The following is a 19610-nucleotide window of genomic DNA, read 5'->3' as shown; positions in this document are numbered from 1 at the left end:
GAAATCAGGGCGCAGTCGCATTGCATGGAATGTTTATTGCACCAGAGTCGTGACCTGCGAGGTTGCCACATCCGTCTGGTTATGGTTGTTTATGTATTAGAGGATTATAATCCTAATTTTGAGTTTTTGTGTGGGTAGTACTGGAGACTTTGTTTTATTTTTTGCTAGTATCAGTGATTCATCCCGTGAATGTTTATGTTATAATGCTATTGCAGAAACCATTAAAGAATTTGAAAGGAAAAACAATTCGGCAGTTCCTAATTTGATCCGATTGCATTGGACTGTTTCGTTTGACATTACTGTGAAATGTGAAATTAGAAATGTTTTACAGTTCTATTAAAAGTACTGTTACCACTGAGTGGTGGTGCTGCTGTTGCAAGTACTGGTTATAATAATTTATCTATGCAAATATTTATGCTTCGTTTTTACCTGTTACCTTACCTTTCAGGTTTGTATCCACATTTTTATTATGAGTGTGTGTTATAATTAGAAATTTGCATCTATTTACTTTTTTGCCATATGCAAAATGTATGAAATCTGACTCCTAAAATTGTGTAATCTAGAATCTAGGTAGGTATGCAACATCTAATTATCTTAAATAGTCCACTTCTCTATGGATTTTAGGTTCTGTTTGGTGATATTTTAGGTTTAGGGTATGTAAATAAACAGTCATAATTATAAATTTTATTAGTAAATATGGGGTAATTGGTCCTATTGAGCATAAGGTTGCAAACAACAATAATTACACTGACAGGAATTGTGGTTTACCAAAAATTAGGTATTTATGTTAAATTAGGGAGTGGTACATACATACATTAACGCAACCAATTAATTTATTTATTGTGTTAAATTATTACACATATTGAAACAACTAGTTTATTTGTCAAGGTATGTTTTGTGCTAACAGGTTATTAAATTCATATCATATAACAACCAAAAGTGAAAAAAATCTAGGTCTATATTCATTGTCAATACAGAAAATGTATAGGCCTTTACTCTCCCATGCTATTTCTTTCTCATTGTTTAAGTTTATAGTGTGCCAATGGTTTTGCAATATTGATAATCCTCTTAGGGCAATTTAAAGAAAATGCTAAATACAAATTGGTGCTACCGCATTTTATTAACACAATTATTAAGTTCAGGTATTGTGGGAATAAGAAAATTCAAACATTTATGGAATTTGGTTTACACAATTAAGTAAAACACTTAAATTTTTACTTCAATTATCTATTGTTATTTAACACACTTAAAAAATATTTCAGTAGATCCTACTATGAAGTCCTACCACTGAACAACCAACCATGGATGATTATGATCTAGAAAAGGAAAATGATAGAAAGGAGGTACTAAACTGATATGTAAAAATAATAATATGATTAGACTTTTGTTTGTTTTTTTTTTAAGAATGTGAATGCTGAGTATATTCCAACGAAATGTCGCATAACTCGACCTCCACCACCAAAACCCGTCACGAATCCTTTACAGTTTGTGAAAGTGGCGCCTCCACCATTATTCAAAAAAGCCCATGAACAAATCAAGAAAGTCGAAGAGATGAAAAAGGAGAGGAAGGAGGTGCGGGAAGAAACAGAAGACTGGCAAGCTGTTAGTAAAAAAATTATGTACTTTCTCAATCTGGTACTAAGAAGGTTTTTTTTATATTATAGAATTTAGACAACTGGAAAAGTTGTCGGAGAAAAAGGCAAGAGCATATTATTGAGAGAGTGGTGGAAGTAAAAAAATTGACTGAACAAGAAGAAATGGCAAAATGCAGAAGAAAAAGTAAGACTTTTAATGAGATGCTAGAAGAAAGGTACGTCAATAATTATATTTCATTTTAATAAACTAAGTGGGTTAAAATCAAATCAAATGTACTTTTTTTTCAACATAAAAATGTTGACAAAGCTGATTTAATTATAGAGTAAACAAACAGACAATAAAAGAAACACATAAAAAATAAATTAGTCAATAAAATATCAGAATTTATAAAACATTTAAAGATCACATAACAAAGCATAATAAAAACCTTTGAAATAGTAGTAACTAAAATTGGTCAAAATCTGTGTCGTGATTGTTCATCATGCAATTATATTTCTAGAAATCAACAAGGAAGAACAAAATTGAGAATACCAATTTATGATGATTCTGATGATCTAGGAGATCTTGGCATAGGAAACAGCTCTTCAAAAAACAGCCCAAATGTTCCTGACAATGAAAAAACAGTGGTAAGCAAAAACTAACTTAAACATCAAATATGCTTATTATTCTTCTCCTATAGGCCGATCAAAAACCAGAAACTTACACAACCTTACATGACTTCAAAGAAACAGAAAGCAACAAGTCAACATCCCCAAACCAAAGTAAACTTGCAATCTCTCCAACTGTAAAAGAAGAAACCACTCCCACTCACACCAACACTACCATTGACAAACCAAAGTATCCTCCACCTAAATCAGCTAGTTTAGATTTTGACACCAGTGAAAGTTCCAAACAATACACTTATGAAGGAGCAATCCAAGATTACCGATCTAGAATTCAAAACAAAATGAAAGTGGATGAGTCAATTTTTCATAAAAAAGAAGTTAATAAGTCCAAAGAGTTTTCTGAGGCCCAAGCTGTGGTCCCCAAAGGAGAAATATCCCGACGAAAAGGCGTTTTCGAGTCATCTAAATCAGTGGAAATTACTCACATGGAAAGTACCAGCTCAAGAAGGCTATCGGAGGACTTCGCTAACGCGCGAAGCCTAAAGGACCGACTTAAAAGCTTAGAGAACTCTTCAGATCCCTCCCAGCCGAAAATCGACCCCGATGAAATCCGCGTGTCTGTCAAAGAACGTTTGGCGAATTTCGATAAGCAAATTGAAACTGAAACCAAAGCACCTAGGAAACCAGAACCTGTAAAAATAAGCAAGTACCTATTAGAGAAGCCGTTTGATAGTTGTGCCAAAAACGAGTTGGAAACCAGCAGCAGTTATTCTAGTCAAGAAGCAGAAAATTATATAAACAAATTGAATATGATTAGTCAGGACCTAAGTAATTTAGTTGAAACCAAACCTTCTTCAACCCCTTCAATAGAGTCACTTGGAGTATTTTCTGATCGAGAAGATAGTGGCATCCATACAGCTGACGTGTCTTGTTCAGTGAGTCAAGCTGATGAGCCTGCTGATCTTGATTTAAATATTATCCCTGAATGCATTGAAAAACTTAAAGTGAATGAAGAAAAGCTAATATATAAAAGTAAGGAAATAATTAGCATTACTGAAGAATTCTTGGATAACCTCATACAAGAAGCTACAAAAGAGATTTGTGATCAACAAGAGTTGAAGCAACTACAAGAAACTAAGAAACCTAAAATATATGAAAACATCTTGCCAGATAATATCAATTATATAAGTACAGAGTTTCCTTTATACCCTCCAAGATTAGAAGCCCCAAAAAGTAGGCCTCCTCCACCACCACCACCTGATTCAACTGAAGATCCTCCAACTGCAAACGTTCGAAGGATGAATTCGACGAAAAGAATCAAAAAGGAAATCCACAGCAAAAGATCAAGTTTTTTAGGCCTTGAGGATGCTGACAATGAATTGCTGGACCCAGAAGAGATTGTGGAGAAACCACCAGACATAAGCAGTTTTTTATTGGAAGAACAGAAGCTAGAAAAGTCACTGTTCCGAAAAATCCATGATGATTCCTCCAGGACCGGGTTGCTTAGTAAAGTGGAAAGTCACGATTCGGGTTTGGACAGCGATCGGGGGAGGTCTTCTAGCAACACTTGGTGTAGCAGCGTACCTTATCATGATCGTCAAGATAGTGAGGTAAGATTTGATTTTTATTCTATGTGAATTGATCTTATAGATTTATTTTTGTAGCCCACAAACAGTATCACGTCTGAGGAAGACGAGATAATCAAAAAAGAAAGGGAAATAATAGCGATGGTAGAAAAAGAAGAGAAATGCAGGGATAAAATGGATTACGTCATTAATTCAAAATCTTTACTGCAAAAATCACCCACTGAACCTGGAATTAAATCTAATGAGTTCGATGATTCATATTTTTCTGAGGTACATGTAGTGGTATTTTATGGGTGTATTGGACAATGGTTAAAGAAAACTATTTGTTTCTCGCCAACGTTTCTAATTAAATTTAATTCATCTTCAGAGCTCGAAATCGTAGTTCTCTCTTGTCAAATTAAAAAAATATATGTAACAGGGATAAAAACATAGGTAACAATAAAAGGCGGTTACATAGATGAGGGATTACAATTAAAATCTGACCGGTAGACCAGAGAAATTCACTACCAGGCGTAAAAACTACAGAAGAGGGACTAGTTTTTCTTTTCTTTAACAATTGACCAATACACCCACAAAATACCACTTCTAATACAAATTCACAAGAATTTAATTTAAATATTCATATTTTTTTAGCCCTTGTCTCATTATTCAGACGAACAAGACCTAGAAGTTCTAAAAGTACGTCAGGAGCTTTTTCAATTGGAACAAGAGGAACTGGAAAGGCAACGAGACGAAATCTTATTCAGGGAGGGTCGCAAAGCAAGATTAGCAAACAGACGTTCTTTTGATAATATATGCGATGATATGTACCCTACCTATGTGAACACAGATTTCAGGAAAACATTGCAGATGCCTTTAAGTTTCAGCAAATCTATAGGAGACATGCCTGGAGCTTATTACAATGAACCGGTTAAATTCAGGCAATCAACATTGGATATTCAACATTCTGTGCCTGAACAGCGCTCTTTTACCAGTAACAACTTATTGGCTATTGACCATAGAAAATCGATGCCGGAACTTCAGCATGATTCCACGGTACGATCTGCCTTCATTTCGCCAGTATCGATGGACAGGCAGCCAATTAAACCTAGCACGAAACCTCTTAGAACTATATCGACTCCTAGTTTAAAAACAAAACCACCTATTATGAGTCCAAAACCTGTTGTTGCACCAAGGAGCTATAATCAGCATTGGGTTTTCCAGGTAAGTCGACAATATGTTATAGAGAATAATTCACTAAATTGTTTATGTAAATTGTCAGGAAGCAGAGATGAGGAGATTAGCTGAGCACCAGAACAAACCAAAACAGGACAAACCTCTTCCCGATTCTGTTATTTATACCTTAACTCAGAGGGTACAAAATAGGGTTAATCAATCACCACGAAGGTCAGTCTTATTTATTTAATAATCACAGTATCAGCTAAAAAAACAGCCAAAAGCTACTTATAGATACCAACCTAAAATAAAAAAATTAAGTGTACTAAGCTAATAGGGAAAAAAACAAATAAAAACTGAAGTAAAATGTACTAACATACTATCTGATATCTACATAACACACATATTAAATTAATAAGGTAACAATGATTACAATTTTAAGATTAAAAGAGTTTAAAATTAAAACAAAAAACATAGTCACTCGAAATCATCTTACAAGAGGAAAAAAACGTAAGAAAAACACGAATTTATGTTGATTTAAGTTTATTCGTGATGATTGTCCTAAATTATGAGTCAATATGTATATATGAGGCATATAGATTAAAATAATAGCAAAGGTTTGTACGTGGATACGCTAAATAAAACATTCTGGAATTCCAAGAACTTAATCTGTTAATGGCAAAGATGTTGATGATGAATGTCAGTACAATCAATATTATTTTTCAATATTTTATAAGTAGTTAACAAGAATATCTTAATTCTCCTCTTACTCAAAGAGAACCTGTCAAACACCAATAAGTATTCATTGTCGGAACCTCTAGCGGGATAAACACCAAATATCCTGTAGTACATACACTTCAGTCTTGTTTAAAACTCTTAATAAATTTAAGAATTTTTTAGAAATATACCTCCTCAACCGAATCAAGACTATAACAATCATCCAATTTATGTCAATTATTCACAAATGATGTCCCCAGAACCGTTGATATCTGGTTCAAAGAAAGGCGACACTGTGCCAGATAAAATGTTGAGTGTTAGTGGCAAAAAGAAGTGTTCTTATTGCAGTAATGAATTAGGTAAGAAAATATTCTGAAGTCATTTTATCCAATTATAATTAATATATTTAGGGAGAGGTGCAGCCATGATAATTGAAAGCTTATGTCTGTTCTACCACATGGAGTGCTTCAAGTGTTGTGTATGTCACGTGCAGCTAGGGGATGGTCGTATCGGCACCGACGTCAGAGTTCGCAACCAAAAATTGCACTGTCACAACTGTTATTCCAGTGATGATGGTATTAAATTTAGTTGTGTTTGAATTATTTTTAAGTGAAATTCAATTCACCCTTTTAAACAATCAAAATTCTATAAGGGGTTGAGACAGAATTGTATACTTTGTGCGTTTTAACTTTTTTTGACGTTAACCTGCACTTTTGCAGCTTATACTTTATATTATGTATATTAATTGGTTGTGTAAAGTTTATTTTAAGTAAATTAATGTTGTTAATCTATATTTCTTAAACAAAATTGTTACCCTATTTATTATTATTATTTAGTAGTATTAGAAGTTTACTAACAGTAAATATCCTGAACGGCCTTTTAACATTTTTGTTAGTGTTTTGTATTAGTTTATTTGTTAATTGCCAAAAATAACAATAACGACAACTTATTTAGACATTTGTAGTTGTTTATATATTACTATACACTTATTAATGTTTTGATAGACGTATTTGTACTTACCTACTGTATATATCTTGATATACAAATATTATGTATATATATATCTCTTTTCTTGAATGGCAGCCACAGTTTTCTCAATGTCAATAGTTCTTGATTATATATTACCAAAAACCTTTTTTTTTGTATATATTTTGTGTTTATATGGAAATATTTGCATGTCCTTGCATGTGAGGTTTCCTATTCATCTCAGCCCAATGTCTTTTCAATATTAGTTAAAAACCCCACTTTTAAGATATATATATATCATTTGTTGCTATTTATTTAAGTAAATGATGTGTACAATCTATTAGTAATAAAAAACCTCTTAAAAACATTTTGGATTTTTTGTTCCTGAGTGACTGCACCAACACCAATAAAAGTGTTTTTAAGTTTATTAAAATTACTAACAATAAGTAAAAGCTAATTAACATGTTCAATATTGGAGCAGTACTATTTACACATTGTGAATATTGGAAGTCCACATTTGTTGTATTTTAGTTTGAAGTCCACATAGGGATTTAGTCCTAATTAACTGGGTTAATATAATAAGAAGAAAAACTTGGTTTTTTTATACTGACCTTTATTGATCATCTAATATAATGACATATTATATAATTCAATGGAATGTTTTTTTAATACTAACAAGTTCAGATCAAACAATAAACGTAACATGGCAAACAACTTAATTAAATAAACTGGAATTCTACCATAATGAACACAAAATAAATGACTAGCTAAACAGTAAAACAGTCTTTTTCTTAATCATGTAAAGACATCTTTGATGTTTTGAAAATGACGCACAGCCAGATCCACAGGCAAATCAAACTTGTATTTTGTCAAGACATCTAGACTTTTCAGACTATCTTGAAATCCTGTTTTCACCACATAACTCCAAGGCAAATAATACTCTTTGATTAAAGTGGTGCAGGTGAATAGCAAGTTTAACCAAGGAACAAGTTTATTAGCACTGCAATGTAGAAATATTAAAAAAAAATTGGAAAAATAGATAATAATCTTACTTTAATGCAGCACATATAAAGGCCTTAAAATGGGAATCATAACTTCTCTTATAAGGAGTATGTGTAGAAATGATTGTCCCGATGGCACAAAGCATATTGTGTTTATTGCTATTTGGTGATGCCCCAGCAATATCCAGGTTAAAACTTTGTGATAATTTCCTTGCAGGTGTGGAGTTGTATTTCTCCCCATTTTTTAAATGATAATATTCTAAATACAAATATAAATTTAAAAACATATATTAAAATTTAATAGATATACCTAGAATGAGTTGCCAAGCATGTATCTGATTAGTTGAGTATGTCCTTCGTGCAAAACACCCAATAAAAGGAACTAAGCTAGTGCTCTGATTAGAACATGAACCATGCTGCATCAAATCTCTTATACATGGAACCAATAATTTACGAACTGCATTGGTGATCTTAACATTAGATGCTGACATTGATATGCCTTCTGAATCACTGGTGTAATCACAATTAGTTTGACTTGGTAATGGGCTATAAGATTCATTACTCTCTGCCAACTCTTTAACTCTAGATATCGCCATCTCAAGTTTTGCTCTTAAATCTCTAAAAATTAATAATTAAACAATATTAACAAACCTATTTCAACTTACCCCCAATGATTGACTTTCATAGTATTTTTTAAATCATTCTTCCTGAAATGAGATTTAACTCCACATCCCAGTTGCATTACAGCTATCATCTGCAAAATGGTAGCTGTCTTCTGAATCAGTCCCAAGGTGGTTTCACTATGAAACGGTTGCTTTACTGAATGATATGAACAACCACAACTGCACTTCTTTTGCTTCTTGCTACCATCATTTTGCAAGTAACCAATAAAACGCTCCAAATCTGCTACTTGGGTTTTAAGCTGGGCTATGAGGTGCTCTTTTACTTTTAATGGACTTATGAGTTGGTCTAAGGCTAAATTTATTTGTTGTTTTACCCCTTCTGGAGTCATCTATAAAAAAATAAACCTTATTTATAAAAATGTATTAAGGATGCAAGTTAATTTTTACCTGATAATAATTTTGCTCATCCAATTCCAAATTCATTCTTGTTTTGAGCTCATTCAAAATAACCCTCTGTCTTTCCAAGAGTACATCTTGTGGAACCCCAGCTTCTCCATTATCAAATGCATATTGTTCCAATTCTCTTAACTGATTCTTTAACTGGTCTATAAGCTCCCTTTGCTGGGTGCGTCTTAGTCTTACTGCCTCTGTTAGGGTAGCCTCATCCATTTTTTCTTTAACTAGGCCAACATCTGGAATACCACGGAAAGCAAACTCTTCAAGTGATTTCAATAGTTCCTCTCTGCATTCTGCTGGGGAATCAACCACTTGTCTCAACCTGAATTGGACCTGAGCAATATGGGTTGTTAGAGCAAACAATGAGGAGTTTAACACTTCAGCCTCATCTTCCATACTCTGGAGCCTTTGAACCGCATATCTGAGAATTTAAGTTGTCAAAAGGATAATTAAAAATTAAGATAAAACATACTGGTGATGTTCATCACAGAAACTAAGTTTGTCAAAGCCCATATCATCTTCATTTTCATCAGGGGCCCCCAGGGGATCCCAGCGTTCCCCTGTGGGATGTTCAGGAGAATTATTACCTGAGGACCTGTCCATTGCAAAGTTTCTATAGGATTTTAATCAAAGGTTTGTTTCCTAAAAACAAATTAATTTTACACAATATGTTGGCATTTTAAGCAGTTGAATTGGGAACCCAAACCTGACATGCCAGGATTTACATTATTATCAGCAGGTTTATGCCTCTACATGATAACACATTCAATTTTATGTTGATAATACTATAGTTGATTTATTTAAATTTTATTCTATTGAATAATTTATATATCTGAGGAACACTTTGACAGTAATTAGATTGATACACAAAGCGAATAACAACCGAGTCGCTCCATTGTTGTCATTTCGAATATGTGTGAAGTTAGCGTCCCATCGATATGAAACAACGCAAACAAATCCTGCTGTTGGTAGGACTAACAAATAAAAAAACGTCAGTCAGTCAGTCAGTCTGCATTGAGGTTATGGTTCTCGGTGATGCTGCAATTTTGAGTTATTTTGTTTGATTGCGGACCAGTATTTTGAGTAAATTACCGAAGATATATTAAACCCACCTAAAGTAATACCTTGACTTTCAAAGAAGCTTTGTGTAAGACTTAAATCTACAGAAACTTAAAAAATACCATAAAAAAAATGTCTCAAGTAAAAGCTGAGCAACCACCAAAGTCTGAAACAAAGAAGGAGACTGAGGAGGAGAAGAACGAATTAGTAAGGACCAAATATTAACTAAACTCTCATGCTCTTAATTAATATGGCTTTCAATTTTTTTTTTAGTCGGAGGAAGATAAGCAGCTGCAAGAAGAGTTAAACTTGTGTGTTGAAAGATTGACAGTAAGGCCTTACTAATTACCACAATTGTACCTCATTTAAGACTTCCCTTTTAGGAAAACGATGAAAACCTATATCTTTCCGCTTTGAATGTTCTTGGAGCTAAAATTAAAGCCTCTACAACCTCCATGACTTCAGTACCAAAACCACTGAAGTTCATGCGCCCCCACTATGATACAATGAAACAGGTTTACGAAAAAGTTAAGGATCCACAAGTGAAGAGGATTTGTGCTGACATTATTTCTGTTCTGGCCATGACAATGGGCGAAGGAAGAGAGTGTCTCAAATACCGCTTATTATCTGATTTGGATAAAATAGGAGAGTGGGGTCATGAATATGTTAGGTTAGTATCATTTTTTAGAGCTACTATAGAGGGCTTATATTATTACTTCTTTTAAAGGCATTTAGCAGGAGAGATTGCATGGGAATGGGCTGAAAAGGATGTCGATGATAAAGATGTTGAAGATAAATTGATTCAATTAGTGAAGCAGATAGTACCTTACAATATGGCTCATAATGCTGAGGCAGAGGCATGTGATTTGCTTATGGAAATTGAAAGAGTTGATTTGTTGGAACAATATGTTGATGATTATTCCAAGGTTTGCCTCTATCTTACTAGGTAAGTTAATCACCACAAGTTTAAAATACAAGAGACTTTAGACCTTTTAAAATGATATTATATCCTAGTGGGTACATAAGCTATCCCTGACCTTTCACAATTCTTCCTGTAAATACTCATCAGCCAGCAATTTTTTACAAACTAAGCAAAATGTTTTTCATTTAAAAATTTAAGTTCATTTAGAAGAAAATTGAGACATTATATGTAGCTGAGAGATACAGGATTTGTTGTTTATAAATCTTGTATTTATGTCTCAGGAATTTAATCTCTAAGAGTTACTGCCTGTGTGTTATGGCTATGACCTGACTTTAGGTTATATTTATCTAAATTATTTCTTACATATATTAAACATTCAAAGATGTAATGTGAGGGCAGTGTAAGGAGATGTAACAATTAAACTTAAAAATTCTCCAAGACTGAGGTACAACTCAAAGTAAAAGACTGTAGTTGCAGGTAGACTGTTAAGGTAAACAATTAAGAAAAAAATTCTATTAACTATTCTTTTTTAAGTTTTTAAGGAGATAAATATGCTTTCTCAGTCCACCTGCAATACAATCCACATGCTTATCAAAGATTAAATTAGGATCTAAAAGTAATAGTCTGGTACTAACTAATCTTATAATTTCAGTTGTGTACCCTATGTAGCTGACCCAGAGAACACAACTTTATTGCAAACAGCTTTGTTGCTCTTCAGAAAATTCAATCAGTATCCACAAGCACTACGCCTTGCAATGCAGTTAAATGACCATGCATTAATTGAAGAAATATTCTTATCCTGCAAGGATACGTAAGTCCTAACCATTTCATATAAAAAAAAAACAAATAATCTAACTCTTTTTCACAGGACTCTCCAGAAGCAACTTGCCTTTATGTTAGGACGTCAGCAAATTTACATAGAGATCCCAGAAACTACCCCTGAATATGAAGATTTATCAGAAATCATGGCAAATTGCCATTTGAACAACCACTTCCTTAACTTGGCAAGGGAACTGGACATTATGGAACCTAAAACTCCTGAGGATGTTTATAAATCCCATTTAGAAAATACCAGGCCATCATTTGGAGGAAGTCAAGTTGATTCTGCTAAGCAAAACTTGGCTGCTAGTTTTGTCAATGGTTTTGTTAATGCAGCTTTCGGGCAAGATAAGTTACTAATGGAAGATGGAAATAAGTGGCTTTATAAAAATAAAGATCATGGCATGTTAAGTGCTACTGCTTCTTTGGGATTAGTGTTGTTGTGGGATGTAGATGGTGGGTTGACTCCAATTGATAAATACTTGTACTCTTCAGAAGACCATATTAAATCAGGAGCATTGTTGGCTTGTGGAATAGTCAACTGTGGTGTTAGAAATGAGTGTGATCCAGCACTGGCTTTGTTAAGTGACTATGTTCTCCATACAGCTCCTATTATGAGAATTGGAGCTATATTGGGTTTAGGATTGGCATATGTTGGATCCAATAGGGAAGCAGTGCTTAGTCTGCTCTTCCCAGTATTCTCAGATCCAAATTCCAACATGGAGGTTATTGGTATGGCCGCATTGGCTTGTGGGATGATATCAGTTGGGTCAGGAAACTCTCAAGTGACCACCACTATCATGCAAACTTTAATGGAAAAATCAGAGGAGGATTTGAAAAAAGACACATATTCAAGATTTTTGCCTTTGGGGTTAGGGCTGTGCCACTTGGGTAAACAGGAGAGTATTGACACCATCATTGCTGCTTTAGAAGTCATTCCGGAACCATTTAGGTACTATTTAGTTATTTTTAAAGCAATTTTCTAAATAGAATAATTTTAGGTCTATGGCTACAACAATGGTAGATGTTTGTGCATATGCTGGAACTGGAAATGTGCTTAAAGTACAGCACTTGCTGCACATCTGTTCAGAGCACTATGAAGGCTCTGACAGTTCAGAAAAAGATAAAAAAGACAAGGACAAAGATAAGAAAGAAAAAGCTACAGATGAGAAAGACAAAGACTTCTCTTCCAGGCAAGCAATTGCTGTGCTTGGAATCGCTTTGATAAGCATGGGTGAAGACATTGGAAGTGAGATGGCTTTCAGGACATTCGGACATTTGCTGCGGTACTGTGAACCGGTTATTCGTCGAGCAGTACCTCTGGCTTTGGCGCTTACATCAGTCTCGAATCCAAAGCTAAACATTCTGGATACTTTAAGTAAATTTTCACATGACAGTGACGCAGAGGTGGCACACAATGCTATTTTTGCTATGGGTCTGGTTGGCGCTGGTACCAATAACGCTAGATTAGCCGCTATGTTAAGACAACTGGCTCAATATCACGCTAAGGATCCTAATAATTTGTTTATGGTTAGGATTGCACAAGGATTAACTCATTTAGGTGAGTTTATACAAGTTGGAGATGGGTCATACGATGGATGATACGAATCTTACTTGCCTGTCAACTTATATGAATCTTACCAATTTTTTCGTGTCTTTATAAATTTGTATCGAATGGAACAGTTTTACTAACTGTTTTGGTTAAATCGGTAATTGTAATTCATATCTGTAGCAAGGTAATAAAATTTTTTATTTTCTCTTATCAATACTGTTGGAAAACCTTGAAAATTATGCAGAAATTTCTAAAAAAAATTCTAAGAAATATGTATCAAGATATGTGCACTATTCAAAAAAAAATGTATAACATAATATTTGAACATTTAAAATAAAATAAAAGGAATGTTATTGTAACATCTCTGATCATTAAAAAATGGATTCATATAAAAGGAATTTTTTCTTAAGGAATTTATTTAATTTAGATGTTAAAAAAGCAGTGTACAGGATCACTTAAGGAGCTAGTGCCATTCATATTGAATGATTCAAATAGCTTAACTCTAATACAAGTTAATTTAAGTATCATTTTCATATAATTTTAAAATTGCAGGTAAAGGTACGCTGACTCTCAGTCCCTACCATAGTGACAGACAACTGATGAGCCCCGTAGCTGTAGCAGGCCTTATGGCTACACTAGTTGGCTTCTTGGATGTTAAAACAAGTAAGTTACTTAGTTGATTCTTTAGGCAAGGTTTCTTATATTTTGTTTTTTAGTAATCCTTGGAAAGTCTCACTATTTGCTGTATGCTTTGGCTGCGGCAATGCAACCTAGAATGTTGGTGACTTTCGATGAAGATCTCAATCAGTTACCTGTACCTGTACGCGTTGGTTTGGCTGTAGATGTGGTTGGTCAAGCAGGTAAACCTAAAACAATCACAGGATTCCAAACTCATACAACCCCTGTGTTGTTGGCTCACGGTGAAAGGGCGGAACTTGCTACGGAGGAATATATTAGTCTTACACCGATCATGGAAGGTTTTGTGATATTAAGGAAGAATCCTGATTTCAACCCTTGAATTTGTTAAAAGCGTATTATAATAGGTTTAATATTGCTTTAAGGTTTTCTATTATTTCATGTAAGCATTCTTATTTAATCCAACTTACTAATAAAAATGTCACAAATCTCCTCAATTTGTTGTTTTCTTTTAAAATCCGATTACAAAGGCAAAAGAAAAGCGAAGTGGGTGTTATTTACGAGTGAAAGCACGAAAAAGGAAATATTCCGACTTCTTTCTATTCCTGATCTCTAACATCAACAAACGGTAAAATATTCATATGCCTTTGAAAGTCACATCGGCATTAACATATCGAGTGGGCGGCGCAGCGACGGTAAAAATAACGACAAGGCGTCGCGACGCTTCCGCACCGATCAGACGGCACCGGGATCAAAGGAGCGACAAGTGGTCCCACTCCACTTCACATCTCTTACAAAAAGTATTCGAATTTTCTCGAGCGAGAATCAAAAGTCATCCATCCCGAATGTCGCTGAATAAATTCTACAAAATTATTAATTTCTTTTGAGGGAATTGTCGTGGCAAACGATGCCGACTGTTAAAGTTGTCTTGCTTTAGTATGCATTAATGCCAAGGGCTCACTTCAACCACTTAGATCTGAGGATCTTTGATTCCGTTTTTAATCAAGGTGTAGGTATAATTTTTGTTCATTTACGATATACGTAAGTAGAGGAATATGTTATTAAAAAATTAAAATTATTCATTAAAGCACAGTTTACCCAAGCAACACATATATTATTATCGTTAAATATATATTTATTCAACGATTTTTTAGTAAATTTTTGGTTTTGATATACTTATTAAACTGTAGAATATACGTATATTATATAGGAATCTGTTTAAAAAAATTGATACAGGATTTACATATTTAGTTTTTAAACTCGATTACTACACCTCAAATACCTATTTGATGAAATCTTCTGAAAAATCACTGTTTTTATACTAAATATTTATATATAAAATTATATCAAATTTAAATAAACAATGCAAAAACATTGGTTTTCATCAAAACAACCCTTACCCCCCCACCCACCCCAAACATTTTCCCAGTAAGAAATTCTATTGAAAAATCACTATTTTTCGTCCATAATATCCAATCTTGGTTTTTTGTATTAAATATTTATTAATATACATATATTAAATTATATCAAATATAAATAAATAAATTGTGTTATTAAATTAGATATTAACGACGAAACCAGCTGTTATTCACGAGTACTATTATGGAAAACAATTATTTTTTTTAAACAATTTCTAACTGGTAAGTTTTGTGGGGTGGGTGGGGGGGGTAAGGGTAAGGTTATTGAAAATCGATTTTTTTGCAATAAATAATTACCTGATAAAAACATCTATATTTTTTGTATCTATACTTTTCTCGCATAACTTTAAGCTTTTCGAATAAAACGTGAAAAAGCCTCATTTTATTTCTCGAAAGCAAGGCGTATCACTATGAAAATTACAGTAGTTGTGCCATTTTTTATCACAAATAAGTGAAAATTCAGTTTTTTTAAGATAAGTCATTAAGTTTTGAAAAAAATTCAATTTTTTTTAGTTCTAGACAACTTTTAATTTTCTAGGTTCAAAAATACAGTTTTTCAATTAAAACTTTTCATATATTTATTAACCTTATATGGCCAAGGTATATTTATCAAACTGCAGAATATACGTAAATCATATACGATTCCGCTTGCACAAGAACGAAAATTTCGGCAAAAAATGCCACCATATACATAAAACAGATCTGTAAATTAAAAAAAAATCTCATTTCATTAAACGCATTTTATAAACGTCTTTAAATAATAGACAATATACCATACTTAAACGCTGTAATAAACTATCTTGTTAAACGTGAATAAAACATGAACATAATATTAAATTCCTCAACGTATATAACTCGGACATTTTACCCGATATTTATATAATTGAAAAATAAACGTTTATGTAACTATCGTGTACTGCTTGGGTAGGTAGGGTATTTAGTGTCACTCCGAATCGAGGATAGACATCCGGACATGGCACTTGTGCAACTAAGAGAGAAAAAAAACGTGGGGGCGGTTAAGCCATTTAAAGCGATCAACAAAAGCATCGGATCAACTGACGGATGGAGGAGCAGAGGCAGAAAAGTGTGAGCTGAGCGGTCCACTATAAAAGAGCGGCATCTCTATAGTGCAGTGTTAACCTAAACGGAAGGCCACTGATCTTCTTATAATCTTTCACCAACGGCGTACCAATATTTATTTTTCTCTTCTACAGTTAAATTAAAAGTGTTAATTTGTTAATAAATCTGAAATAAATTACAAGTTTAAGTATGAGTAATAATAATAATAAAAAATAAAATAATAGTCATTTGGCCAAACTAATTAACAATAAAAAGAAAAAAACATATATCTATGTGGTTGAACGTATAGTATATATTATACACTATTATATACTTATGACTGTAGAAAAGATAGACGGAAATTTATACCTAAATTTATTAATATTGAGTGAGTTTTATGAGGTTAGATGAAGCGAAACCAAATAAATTCATTATATACAATTCGTTTGTTATTATAGACACGGTTGACAATATTTTTGTCCTTATTAATTAATTAACATAAGAGTTATTGCTAATTTAACAATTAATTCATCTCATTTTGCATGAGTTGAATATATTTAGTTTATTTTATAATCTAAAAGTGATAGTTTTAATGTAGATATGATGTTATTCGCATATCTTTTAAGCTAAATTTACTTTAAAATTGCTTCGAAGTTCTAGATTTCTCTCTTCCTCAATTAATTTCTTCGTTTAAACTAAAACATAGATATTAAATGTTGGTAAATATAAGTTCTTACCACTATTGTTGCACTGACTCTAACTCTAACTCTAACTGCTCAAGCTAAACCCAGCAAAGACCAGACTTAAAAATAACAAAAATGCTATATATGCATCCACAAAAAATATTTATTTTGATTATTTCTAGACTATTAAGAAAATATATAAATATTTTATATATATTCTATAAATATAAAATGCTACTAAAGTCTCTTGTTCTTAGCCACTATATATGCTGCGACTTTATATGCCCTATTTACGCTTGTTCGCTGCAGAACTCGTGCTGTAGATTGGTATATCGAATCAAAAAAGGATATCATATATGCCCCAAATTATTAGAAACGAATTGGTTATATATGTCCAACAGATGTAATTTTGTCCACAAAATTGTAACGTTAGGTACAACAACATTTAAAGTTGAGCCTTAATTGCAAGAAAAAATGGCAGAAATTCAAGTTTTCCATATTGATATTATTCATATTAAATGTTTTCCAGGCAGTTAAAATAAGTTTTTTAATTCTTCCATGCAGTTGACGTAATTTTATCTCTTACCAAGGAACTACATTTTCTTTACTTAAAATTGAATTTCAAATGCCAGGAAAAATTGACAATTGTTATTTATGTTTTTCCAGGCAATTGCAATACATTTTTCTTTTCTTCCAGGCAGTTGAAGTCATTTTTATCTGCAAATCTGTGTTAAGAAAAAATATATTTATTGCATCCAGTTCTTGTATGTACATACAGGCACTTTAACACAAAGTGGTTTCAAACAAAATACACATTTCGTAAGTATGCATTTGTAAATTGTAGTTGCAAATATAATTTCTGTATAAAAAATGGTATTTATTTTTTTATTTAAAAGAAATGTTCTTTGAATATTCACTTAATTTTAAAAAGAGTGACGCGAGATATAATGGGTCTAACAATAGAAGTGATAGAAGTTTAGTTGCAGCCATGTACACAAAATGGTATGTGTTAAAACGCGGATCAAGCGTCAGTTGTGTTATCGTGAAATAGTATTACGAAAATGCGCAATCGGTTAGAGCCTGTTATCGTGCTCTTAGAGAAGATTTTGGCCATCGTGTACGGCCTTCTGAGCTTGCAATAAGTTTGAACGGGAGTACACTCTTCTGGATAATAAGCCACCAACGCGACAAAAAAGTGCAAGGCCGCTGCAAGAGAAAGTGTTGACGCGAATAACAATGTGTCTGTTTTGCGCCGTTCTCAGCAATTAGGCATTTCACCAATGTCTCTGTGGCGCAATTTGAAGAAAGATTTAGGCCTACATCCATATAAGATGGTTCTAACTCAAGAATTGAATTTGCCTGCTGACCATGGTTTGCGAAGAACGTTTACCGACTGGGCCCTGTTGCAGTTGGAACAAAATGCCGATTTTGGGAAACAAATCATCTTTTCAGATGAAGCCCATTTTTGTCTTAGTGTCAAAATTGCCGCTTCTGGTGTCTGTGTCTGAACAATCCCCAAAAAATTAGTACAGGTGCCATTACACCCGTTAAAAGTGACTGTTTGCATGTCGGTGGAATTATCGGTCCGTACTTTTTTGAGGATGCAGGGAGGCGTACTGTGACAGTCAACGGAGAGCGCTACCGCGACATGATAACAAACTTTCTTTGGCCTGCAATTGATGGTGGAGACTTCGAACAGAATTGGTTTCAACAGGACGGAGCAACATCACACACCGCCCGAGCCACAATTAATTTATTAAGAGAGCGTTTTGAAGATCGAATAATTTCGCGACATGGCCACCAAGGTCCTGTGATCTTACTCCCCTGGACTTTTTTCTTTGGGGATATGTGAAGTCGAAGGTGTATTCTAACAATCCTCAAACCATCAATGAGTTGAAAGTTAACATAACTAGGGTTATTCGCGAAATTCAGCCCAACTTGTTAAAAAAAGTGATTGAAAATTGGGTTCATCGTCTAAACGTCTGCCGCCGTAGCCGAGGTGGACATCTTAATGATATTTTGTTTAAAACATAATAAACTACAACATGAAACATCAATCATAGAAATTAACCAATTCGTTTTTATTTTTTAGCAATTTAAACTTATATCATTCTTATTGGTGGACCCTATATTTGTCAAATTTTAATATTTATGGAATATTTTGATGCTGCTAGGTAAGTCACAAAGCAGTTTACAATTGAGTGAATGCCTTTGACTAAAAATTAATTTAAGAAATAAAAAGGATTTTTTATTTAATTGTTTGACATGCTCACTAAAACGCAGATCCTCATCAAAATGTAAACCTAAATTTTTAGAAGATTTTACAAATGCGAGCTTAGAGTTTATTCTTCTTAATTTTTTTGACTAAACCGCAATTGATTAAAAAAGTTGTGTCATCAGTAAAAGCTGTAGCTATACAATAGCTTAGACATCAAAGAATATCGACAGTATAAATTATAAAAAGCGAAGCTAACAAAAGCATGTAAAAACTGTATAATATTAAATACAAATCAATTTAAAAAATATATTGTATCTACGGCACTGACCCAACGGTGTGTACACCATTCTATTCAATAATGCGATATACACAAGATGCAACATCGTAACTACGCGTAATCTGCTTAAGGATATTAGCAGAATGTAATTGTTGTGTATATTCATTGAAGGGGAAGAAAAGGAACTGCTTAATTTGGCAATGCTATGACCACTACCGTATTGAATGAACTCTGCTTATCCATTGATTGTTACGTCGCTACT

At 33.4% G+C, this 19610-nt stretch overlaps 3 protein-coding genes across 9 annotated transcripts; 2 read left to right on the top strand and 1 right to left on the bottom strand.

The window, feature by feature from the left end:
- Positions 1 to 90: 90 nt before the first annotated feature.
- LOC126749138 (uncharacterized protein CG43427) lies at positions 91 to 6752 on the top strand. 5 transcript variants are annotated; one of them, XM_050458804.1, is made up of 11 exons: positions 91 to 448; positions 1266 to 1343; positions 1405 to 1602; positions 1665 to 1810; positions 2096 to 2219; positions 2276 to 3811; positions 3866 to 4057; positions 4421 to 4990; positions 5049 to 5173; positions 5843 to 6018; positions 6070 to 6752. In XM_050458804.1, the coding sequence occupies exons 2-11, from the start codon at positions 1302 to 1304 to the stop codon at positions 6255 to 6257; spliced, it is 3297 nt and encodes a 1098-aa protein (XP_050314761.1). In that variant the 5' UTR covers positions 91 to 448; positions 1266 to 1301; the 3' UTR covers positions 6258 to 6752. The 5 variants fall into 5 exon arrangements, with proteins under 5 accessions (XP_050314761.1, XP_050314756.1, XP_050314758.1 ...); XM_050458799.1 differs by having other exon boundaries at positions 92 to 448; positions 2096 to 2222; positions 6070 to 6750; XM_050458801.1 differs by having other exon boundaries at positions 92 to 448; positions 1263 to 1343; positions 2096 to 2222; positions 6070 to 6750.
- A 469-nt stretch (positions 6753 to 7221) lies between these two features.
- LOC126749141 (RUN domain-containing protein 1) lies at positions 7222 to 9579 on the bottom strand. 3 transcript variants are annotated; one of them, XM_050458807.1, is made up of 7 exons: positions 9412 to 9579; positions 9178 to 9347; positions 8697 to 9126; positions 8292 to 8638; positions 7937 to 8244; positions 7678 to 7885; positions 7222 to 7625 (listed from the first exon to the last, which is right to left on the bottom strand). In XM_050458807.1, the coding sequence occupies exons 2-7, from the start codon at positions 9306 to 9308 to the stop codon at positions 7421 to 7423; spliced, it is 1629 nt and encodes a 542-aa protein (XP_050314764.1). In that variant the 5' UTR covers positions 9309 to 9347; positions 9412 to 9579; the 3' UTR covers positions 7222 to 7420. The 3 variants fall into 3 exon arrangements, with proteins under 3 accessions (XP_050314764.1, XP_050314767.1, XP_050314765.1); XM_050458810.1 differs by having other exon boundaries at positions 9431 to 9544; XM_050458808.1 differs by lacking the exon at positions 9412 to 9579 and having other exon boundaries at positions 9178 to 9405.
- A 128-nt stretch (positions 9580 to 9707) lies between these two features.
- Positions 9708 to 14190, top strand: LOC126749140 (26S proteasome non-ATPase regulatory subunit 2). Its single transcript, XM_050458806.1, has 9 exons — positions 9708 to 9971; positions 10038 to 10094; positions 10148 to 10434; positions 10492 to 10710; positions 11339 to 11497; positions 11555 to 12457; positions 12507 to 13066; positions 13610 to 13720; positions 13774 to 14190. Exons 1-9 carry the CDS (start codon positions 9897 to 9899, stop codon positions 14073 to 14075), a joined length of 2673 nt encoding a protein of 890 aa, XP_050314763.1. The 5' UTR covers positions 9708 to 9896; the 3' UTR covers positions 14076 to 14190.
- Positions 14191 to 19610: the final 5420 nt, after the last annotated feature.

This window comes from Anthonomus grandis, chromosome 22, assembly GCF_022605725.1.
Source record: "Anthonomus grandis grandis chromosome 22, icAntGran1.3, whole genome shotgun sequence".
NCBI lineage: Eukaryota > Metazoa > Arthropoda > Insecta > Coleoptera > Curculionidae > Anthonomus > Anthonomus grandis.
This window is presented reverse-complemented; position numbering and strand designations above follow the sequence as displayed.